This window comes from Oratosquilla oratoria, chromosome 3, assembly GCF_046742065.1.
Source record: "Oratosquilla oratoria isolate Oo_2021 chromosome 3, ASM4674206v1, whole genome shotgun sequence".
Taxonomy (NCBI): domain Eukaryota; kingdom Metazoa; phylum Arthropoda; class Malacostraca; order Stomatopoda; family Squillidae; genus Oratosquilla; species Oratosquilla oratoria.
The window spans coordinates 11,151,440-11,161,439 of NC_134779.1; the positions used below are offsets into that span (position 1 = coordinate 11,151,440).

Below are 10,000 nucleotides of genomic sequence, written 5' to 3' on the forward strand. Positions count from 1 at the left end.
ATGGGGGGACCTCAAAAGAGCCATGACAAGAGTTTACGGTAGGGGTGGGGCATGGCCTTCTGTTACAAATTACACATCTTTATATAATGTAAGAAATCTGAATTTTAAAAAATCCAATACTCTGTCCTGGCAGAAGAAACATGAGATGATTAGGATTATCATTTTTGTAGTAAACCAAAGGTTTTCTCTTCATTTACATTTTATTATAATTATTATTATTATTTTTAGCTTCTTTGGCGAGGTGGGATTTGGGAGAAAAGTGAAGGGGAGCCACATGAATGTTGAGAATTCATGAAGGAGGGGCAAGGGAGTGAAAAGGGTTGAGAACCCATTAGAATATTGCCTTTTCCACTGTTATAACTTACAAAGTAAAGCCTTACACGAGTCTTTACTGCCACTTACTTCCCATACTTCCTAATATACCTTCTTGCAATTTAAAGTCTCCTGTCAGAATTATAATGGCACTTTGATGCTGTGCTGGTCTCACACTCGCTTAGGAGTGAGTCTGACTCCTGGACTTTTTTTTTTACCAATTCCCAGCAATGACTGCGACCTGCCCCTACAGTCCAAGAACATAGGGCAAAGGTGACTGCTTAGGCCGCAGATACTCAGCGCCTCCTCGCAGTGATGGGTATATACTGGACAAATTTAGATTTAAGAAGGAAATAGGCAAGAATTGGTTTACTAATAGGGTGGTCGACGAATGGAATAGACTTAGTAACCATGCAGTAAGCGCTGAAACTATCAGTTGTTTTAAAAAACGATTAGACAACTTTATGGATGGGGACGACAGGTGGTGATGGATACGGAGCTGCCTAGTGTAGGCCTTATGGTCTCTTGCAGTCTCCTTTATTCTTATGTTCTTATGTTATCCTGGTGTAGGTCCCTCACCTTTGTACAATCCTCTTCGGTAGGACAACAGATACGTTCAACAATATTTCTTGATGCACGGATTCGTTTCGTGTCTTTTTTTTTTTTTTTTTGGGGGGGGGGGGATATATTAACTCGAAGACTCTTTTTTCTATTTTGATTATAATATTCAGATTTATTGTCTTAGCCCTAGCTTTACTCTACATTACCTTACTAATATCAGCAATATGTGTGTGTGTGTGTGTGTGTGTGTGTGTGTGTGTGTGTGTGTGTGTGTGTGTGTGTGTGTGTGTGTGTGTGTGTGTGTGTGTGTGTGTGTGTGTGTGTGTGTGTGTGTGTGTGTGTGTGTGTGTGTGTGTGTGTGTGATTAAGCCATGGCCTTGGATCATATGCTGGACTCCTGATCGACAGCTACGCCTACTGCTCCTCCGAATGAGAGCTTAGACCTTATATAACCCGATCAACAGGTAATTCAGTGACACTGGAATACACCACACGCTCATTCTCATATTGAAGAGTGACACTAACTGCTATAATTCAGCTTTTCACAGCGTGAGCAGTGAACGAATTCAGTACCACAGTGTAGCAACCCAAGACACTAATCATTACCCAGTGCGGGTCGTCAATATGTGCATGTGCATGTGCTAATGTTCTTGTAAAACAACTGAATCAATAGATATACAGTTGTTTACTAAATCTACATTTTCTTCACGTTTTCAAAGTAGCTTACATGTATATATTTGGTTGATGCACAATGCATTCGCTCTCCTGTCAACATCTGAATAAACAAAATCAATATTGCAATTCGGAATCTTTACTTAAAAAACAATGAACTGATGGACTTGGAAATACCTTATATCAATCGAAAATATTATATTTTCGATTAATATGAGGTATTTCCAAGTCCATCAGTTCATATCAATCGAAAACATGATATTTTCGATTAATGTGAGGTATTTCCAAGTCCATCGGTTCATTGTTTTTAAGTAAAGATTCCGATTTGCAATATTGATTTTCCTCCAACCACCGATTAATCGGCGGTAGCGCCCACCTCCAGCACTTTTTCCGCCATAAAATCATTATCAGGTTCCTTCCCGAGAGATGCGGGTTGTAAATCTGTTCCAACAGTCAGAGGAGCAATAGCTCAGTGTGATAACGGGAGGGTCAAGTTTCGTTCAAGACGAATTGAAACTGAAATAAATCCTCAATACCACGTCCATTGCCAACCTAATAAGTCCTTTATCTTCGTGCAACCGATACCCACGTATAACTGAAAATTCATGTGAACAAGTTGCATAAACACGGCAAAGGAAACATGGACTGGAAGTGAAGCGTTTATTCCTGACGTTTCGTTTATTCCTGACGTTTCGACGAAACGTCAGGAATAAACGCTTCACTTCCAGTTCATGTTTCCTTTGCTGTGTTTATGCCACGTATAACTCTTTTAAATCCATCCAATTAGGTATCAACTACCGCCAACAAGACTACCACGTACGTGGAATCGTATATTTCAAACCTCGAGTAGTACCAAAGTACTTTTTTTGTATTATCCATATTTTACGTCTTTTTTCAGCATATCAGGCGTCATATCGTACCCACCTCTAAGCTACAACTCTTCTAATTCATTTAGTATGATCCACTAAGGTATCAACTACCTCCTCACCACCAACAAAAGTATCACGTAAGTGTAATCATATATATCACACCTCAAGTACTTTTTGTAGTATTTATATTTTTCTTCCTGTTTTCAGCATGTCAGGTGCCATTCCCTGTCCACCTCTAAGCGACCACAACGCGGGAACGGAGGGACGCGTGGTGAGGCAGTCTGACCCGCTGCGGGCAGTATCCCTCGCGGACCAGAAGGATCAGATGTCTGCGGGAACGGCCGGTGAATGGGTTCGCGGCGGGGAAATGAGACCAGAGGCTGGAGGACGAGGAAGAGGCGGTTCTGGCGGAAGCCCAGTCCACAATGAGCCGAGCATGGACATAATAGAGCCTTTCAGGAGTCGCTCGCTTCACCTGCACCATGATGACGTTAGGCCAGGAGGTAATCTGAACAGGTAAGGGAGATGCCATTCCTGTCTGGGGACAATTAACTTCAAAATTAAGTGCATTAAGTCACTAAGCCTCACTCTACAACAGCGATATCACTAAATTCACCAGTTGTGTCAATACCTACGTTTATTTAGTGATGAAAGAATTGTCCTACTTGTTTGTACCCAAGCATAGGCTTGAGTGTACAGCCTCGGTGAAAAGTGCTTTAATAAAATATTTGTCCATTTTCATTCATCTAACTAAATTTTCAATTACATACATCAAACGGCGTATACGCCATCAAATGTCTGCTGTATATATATGCGATTAAAAAATCGACCATTGAATAATACGTCCCTAAATATACATGCTAACGAAAACACGATGTTGACAGAGGATGCAAACATTAATTCCTGCTAACATAACCGTGTGCAGGAATATGCGCACGTTACCGTCTTCGGTTTATTTCTGTATACAAAGGGAATACAAAGGGAATACAGAGGGAATACAAAGGAGATGCAAACAGCAAGAGACCTATTGGTCCTGACTGTCCTGCTTGCGAATTGAAAGGGTATATAAACAATGGAAACAGTCAAGAACCACTGACTTAAATTTAGTGTACGAGTTCACGATGCTGAGAAACAAATTAGACTGGGTTTAGAATCCAAATGTTTATCTAGGCGTTTTATAAAGTGTCAATTGTATTTGAACTCACACAATATGAACAGGTGGTTTGTTACAAACATTTACAATGAGGTTAGAGAAAAAATATATTCGTTGGTCTTTGATCTCTTATCATAGACTAATTTGGCAAAGGCCTCACAGGAAGCATTGTCCACGGTCCCTGACGACGATGCAACAAATGTACACAAAGTGTACATGTCTACATGTCTATGTAATTTCGCCCTGTGAGAATCATTACTTTGGTGTGGACACCAGGAACCCCGTCCCCAATCTCAACTTCATTTCCAAAGGAAACGAACGTTTTAAACAGTGACGGGACGCTGCTCCTCTAAACCCCCGATTCCGATACGAGTTCGATTCCGATACGAGTTCGATTCCGATACTTGCAATTGGTTTGGGAAACAAATACCTTATGGATATCCTTATGAATATCTTCCACCCTCAAAGGATCAATCTCCTTTCCCGTCCATATTTTTATCGGGAAAGTAGAAACAGGGTTTATTTTGTCTACCGCCAGACAATTTCATTCATCCCGCCTTTCATATTTTCACCCGTTTCTATAAAAATGGAGGAGACTGCAAGGGACCATAAGGCCTACACTAAACAGTCCTATGTCCCTTACCACCTGACATCCCCATTCATAATATTATTTAATCTTCTCTCAAAACAATCAATTGTTTCAGAACTCACATGGTTACTGAATCATTTCCATTCGTTAACCACTGTTTGTAAACCATTTCTTGCCTATTACCTTCTTTAACCAAAGACAGACAGCGAGTCCCTTGCTTGTGTTTCCCACATAATATATGGGACATTTGGTGGCTATACACGGACCTGTGGTCCAGAAAGGAGTGACACTTGGTATGATCAACGCCTACAGAACCGTCACCATTTTGTAGAAGCACGGTCTCTTAAGGTACGTTTCACACGCATCGACTTTTCGTCGTGCGCTGTCCACGACACGACGTCGTGCTTTCATATAAAATGAGTGTCTATGGAAGTATTCACACGCCACGACTATAACCAACTGTGAAAGCGTCCATAGATACCCATGGTTATTTGAAAGCACGACGTCGTGTCGTGGACGGCGCACGATGAAAAGTCGATACCACCAAACAAGACCATGTACGTTTTGCTCGGTGCGATTGATTATATATTAGCCTACTACCAACCAAGATCTATATACACCAGGTCTAACCGTTTGAGCCGTTCTGCGCAGCTTCTGACGTCATCTGGTTGGTTCCGTTTTCTCTTTGTGAAACACTGAAGAAAACTGTGAAACGCCAAGGAAGACTGGAATTATTATATTTTCCCCCCGTTATCTCTCTCTATCTCTAGCTCATTGCTATTATCAGTGTGTGTGTGTGTGTGTGTGTGTGTGTGTGTGTGTGTGTGTGTGTGTGTGTGTGTGTGTGTGTGTGTGTGTGTGTGTGTGTGTGTGTGTGTGTGTGTGTGTGTGTGTGTGTGTGTGTCTATATACTTGTATTTTACGGGAAGGGGAAATATCGTCGTGTGTGCTTATATGTGTACACGTTCACATATGTGTGTGTATGTGTGTGTGTGTGTGCGTGTGTGTGTATGTGTGTGTGTGTATTTATATACTTGTATTTTACGGGAAGGGGAGATATCGTCGTGTGTGCTTATATGTGTACACGTTCACATGTGTGTGTATATGTGTGTGTGCGTGTGCGTGTGTGTATTTATATACTTGTATTTTACGGGAAGGGGAGATATCGTCGTGTGTGCTTATATGTGTACACGTTCACATATGTGTGTGTATGTGTGTGTGTGTGTGCGTGTGTGTGTATTTATATACTTGTATTTTACGGGAAGGGGAGATATCGTCGTGTGTGCTTATATGTGTACACGTTCACATGTGTGTGTGTATGTGTGAGATTCATCTTGGTCTTTTGGATCACGTGTTGGACTCGTGATCGACAGCTATTTCCCTCCCGGAAGAGAGCTCAGAGCTCGTATGTCCGATCTATGAACTTACACGCACACACATCCCCAACTCCCCTCCCACGAGAGTTGGAGTAACAACTCGAAGCGCAGCGATACTAAAAAATTTCAAACCTGGGCAGGAGTCGAACCAGGTACCGCCAATACTTTCGCGTCAAGTGCTTGTGTCTCTACCAACCGCGCCACCGAATAGTATACGGAGAATTTGGTGTGCGTGTATTTATATACTTGTATTTTACGGGAAGGGGAGATATCGTCGTGTGTGCTTATATGTGTACACGTTCACATGTATGTGTGTGTGTGTGTGTGTGTGTGTGTGTGTGTGTGTGTGTGTGTGTGTGTGTGTGTGTGTGTGTGTGTGTGTGTGTGTGTGTGTGTGTGTTTATATACTTGCATTTTACGGGAAGGGGAAATATCGTCGTGTGTGCTTATATGCGTACACGTTCACATGTGTGTGTGTGTATTTGCAGGCAAACGATGAAAATTAATATCTGGCTTAATTCCTCTTTGGTTTGAGCCACAACCCTTAATGGCACAATAAGCCATTTTGCCAAGATCTATATATACCGGTATATATAGATCTTCATTGTCAGAATATAACTAATTACGTGGAGCGGTGCGAGCGGAGGCAGCAACATACCCGAGCGACGCCCCAGCTACAACTGACAGCGATGGGACGCGCGAACCCCACTTTGAGCAGCCAGGTGACGTTCACGGGCCCGCTGCGCCAACACCCTCGAAATTCGGTCGGAAGTGGTTAGACCTGGTATATATAGGTCTTGCTACCAACCAGCCCTAATGGCGGGTGACGCGCATCCTACTACCTCTTGGCATCATATTTTGGTAAACACGTTGATAGGTTCGATTAAATTGATCAGCCCTGTACTTTGCAGCTCGAGGCAAAACAGCTCCATTCAAAAACAAAGAATTAGTGCTCTTGACAACAGTTTGAAGAACATTATTGAGCCATGAACGACCATCGTTGAGCGATAATCGCACCGAGCAAAACGTACCTTTAGGTGTAATCTAGAGAAAGAGCATTTGTAACGTTGGCCGTCCTGTATGGACACTCAGGCTTACCAATCGCATACGCCCACCAGCCAGCTACTGGAACATAAATGCACCTCCAGTTATAATAATTACTCTTTCGCTGAAGAGTGAGGGCTCTTACTCTTGGGCCATTCAACAAATCAATACAACACAGGCTGCTTCATTCACTGCCCTGGTCGACGTTTTTCTTTTTCTTCTTTTTTTCTTTTCCAACAAATGCGCGGCTCCATCAACACTTTCAGTCCTGAAGCCGCCACAATTTGATAAAATCGTCTCCTGTTAGCCAGAACGAAACATGCAAGGTGGTAAGCTCTCGTCCTCATAGGTCTTATGAAATGTTGTTCGTATGTGTGTATGTATGTAACTGCGAGTAGTTGGTTGTATTTTTTAACTCAATGTTTTATGCGTTTGAAAGTAGTGATAGAAAGATACCAAAAAAGAAAAATGAACGATTCCGATATGAGTCCCGACACTCTTCTAAACTTCTGATTCCAATGCGTCTCAATATTACTCTAAACTTCCGATTCCAATGCGACTACAGATACTGCTCTAAACTTCCGATTCCGATAAATGATTACTAAATGTACTTTGTTCAAAGTATTTGTTTCCTAAAACAACGGCAGTGCCTGAAAATAGCCATGAATCACATATAATCATCGCAGGTATCGGAATCGGGCTCTTATCGAAACCGAAAATTTTGAGCAGTATCGGGGTATCGGAATTGGAAGATTAGAGCAGTATCGGAACTCGTATCGGAATCAGGAGTAGTCGTATCGGAACTCGTATCGGAATTGTTAAACATTTTGGCATCGTCCCATCACTAGTTGAAAAGCAAAATGGAAGAAAATAGAAGTTTCCACCGCTGGAAATCTATCCTTCTTTTCCCACCAGACCTGTTTCTTGAGCTGAATGAAATCACAATGCACCAGCTAAACCAAGATAGGCGGTCACGGAAGGGTTAAAGGCACCACTGCAATTTGTAGTTACAAAAGAAACGAATATTCTCTACGTAACAGCTGAATTTGTTTAGCTACATTTTTAATGTCAAACACAGTTGAAATTCAAGTTTTAGGTCGTCAGCATTTTACTGTAGTGGAACCCCTTCGGACCAGATTTAGCAACATTCTAAGATTAAAAATTCAATCCCCGTTCCGTCCCTCCTTTCTACTACTGCTCTCCGGAAACATCTCTTTACCATTTCTCTAAAGGGAGTGTCACATTGGGCTATTTTTCATCCAACTTGTTATGAGAGCCTGTATATGTATATTTATTTGATAAAGTATATTTATTTGATAATGTAGTAGTGGTATTATAAGACTGTTTAACAAATGTATAGTATGTACCTCCTAGCAGGTTTGCGTAAAAGCGCTCTGTCTCGTATGTAGATTTTGTATAAACTGTAGTAATACCGGCGTGTGAACTCTTTCATTTAACCACCCAGAACAAACCTCCGATTAATCGGCGGGCGGTACCACCCACTTACAGCAATTTTTTCCGTCGTAAAATCACTCTCTCAGCAGTTTACATAGAATGTCACTTGATATACTGGAGGATTTTTTTCCTCCAGCATATCAGATTCCTTCCTGAAAGCTGCGGGTTGCTGCAAATCTGTACCAACAGTCGGAGGAAAATTAGCTGAGTGTGATAACGCCTTAATTCCACCTTTTCTACACACCACTGCCCCTATGGATAGAAGCGCTGACTGTCACCAACAAAGCATTTCCCCTAAGTTAGAAAAAGACAACAAGTGCCACCTGCCGTGGTCTCTTTGTCTTCTGGGGTTTCCTAACATATGTAAATTGTTGTTGCCGACAAATTCATCGACAGAAACGCCACCTGAGGACGGAGGCTTTATGAGTACGACGGTTCGTTTGTTAGAGCTACGTTTTGCTCCGTGCTATTATCGCTCAACGATGATCGTCCATATTTCAACGATGATCGTCAAACGACTGTCTAGAACACTAATGCTTTGTTTTTGAATGAGGATGTTTTGATTCGAGCTGCAAAGTACGAGACCGATCATTTTAACCGAACCTATCAGCAGGTTCAACCAAATATGATGCCAGGACGTAGTAGGATGTGCGTCACCCGCCATTGGCTGTGGTAGTATGAGGCTAATAATTGCTGCAACGGGGAAAAGCGTACCTTTATCATTGACTTATAAAACTCTAGCAAGCATAAGGTAGTACTAATAAAGGCCCCATCCTTCTTCGATGGTTTTCCTTATCTTGTTTCCAGTGTGCATCTCAACCAATAAAATGTGGTAATACAACATATGTGAAAACAGGGCACAATATATAGAATTTTTATAAACTATCAAAGGAAACGCAAATGCATTGAAAACGTTCTACCAATAGTTTTATTTGACATTTTCACATTCAAGAGTCTATACTTTGTGTACCAATTGAAAGATAACATGAATGAATGAATGAATGAATGAAGGTTGTTCTTTGGAATACTGTTAACTAAGGTCCAATACATATACGAGTATACATCAATCAGTCAATCAAATAAGCCATCCTGAGTCCACTGCTGAACAAAGGCCACCTTTATAGCATTCCATGATTCACTCGACCTCGCCAACCTCTGCCATGTCACTCCACCAAACTTCTCAATCTCGTCTCTCCACATGTCTGGTCTCCCTCTTCCACGCTTCCCATCTCGCAACTTCCACTCAGTAAAACACTTGCTTTATCGCTCGTCAGCCGTTCGCACTAACTTACCTGCCCAATTCCACTTCCTCTTTTTCACCATCTCCACAGTATCTTTCACTCTAGCCTGCTCCCTCACTCAATTTGCTCACTTTCGGTCTCTCAGCGTTATTCTCATCATTAATCTCTCCTTTCTCCTCTGTGCAATCCTTAGCCTTGTCTCCATCGCCTTCGTCAGTTTCCAAGTCCCACACCCGTAGATTATTGCTGGCAGAATGCATTGATTGTAAAATTTACCTTTCAGACATAGCGGTAGAGAGCCTCTAAGGATTTTATTGTACTTACCAAACACTTTCCAACCAATTGTAATACGTCTTTTTATTTCATTATCATGATCTTTGGTCACTTCCACCATCTGGGCTAAATAATTTTACTCTTCAACTTCTTCAAGACTCTCACAATCAATTGTAGTCTCTTTACTTCGAGCTTTCGTGTTTGAACATTGCTTTGCTTTTACTTTTATTCATTTTTAAACCTACCTAGAGATTTTGTTCAGATCACTCAGCATATCCTGCAAGTCTTCTGCTCTTTCTGAAATAAGAATAATGTCATCCGCAAGTCTTTGGTGGTTCAAATATTCGCCATTAATCTTCAAACCTTTCTTTTCCCAACTCAACCTTCTGAAAATATCTTCAAAGCAAGCTATAAATAATTTGGGTGAGATTGTATCGCCTTGCCGTACTCCTTTC

General features: G+C 41.6%; 1 protein-coding gene across 1 annotated transcript in view; it reads left to right on the forward strand.

Annotated features, from left to right (window-relative positions):
- Nucleotides 1-10,000, forward strand: part of LOC143041574 (tektin-4-like) — a 61,468-nt gene that overhangs the window by 22,504 nt on the left and 28,964 nt on the right. The window contains exon 3 of the mRNA XM_076213588.1: nt 2,622-2,930. Within this exon, the coding sequence (XP_076069703.1) occupies nt 2,622-2,930 (309 nt within the window). The remainder of the gene's footprint in view (nt 1-2,621; nt 2,931-10,000) is intronic.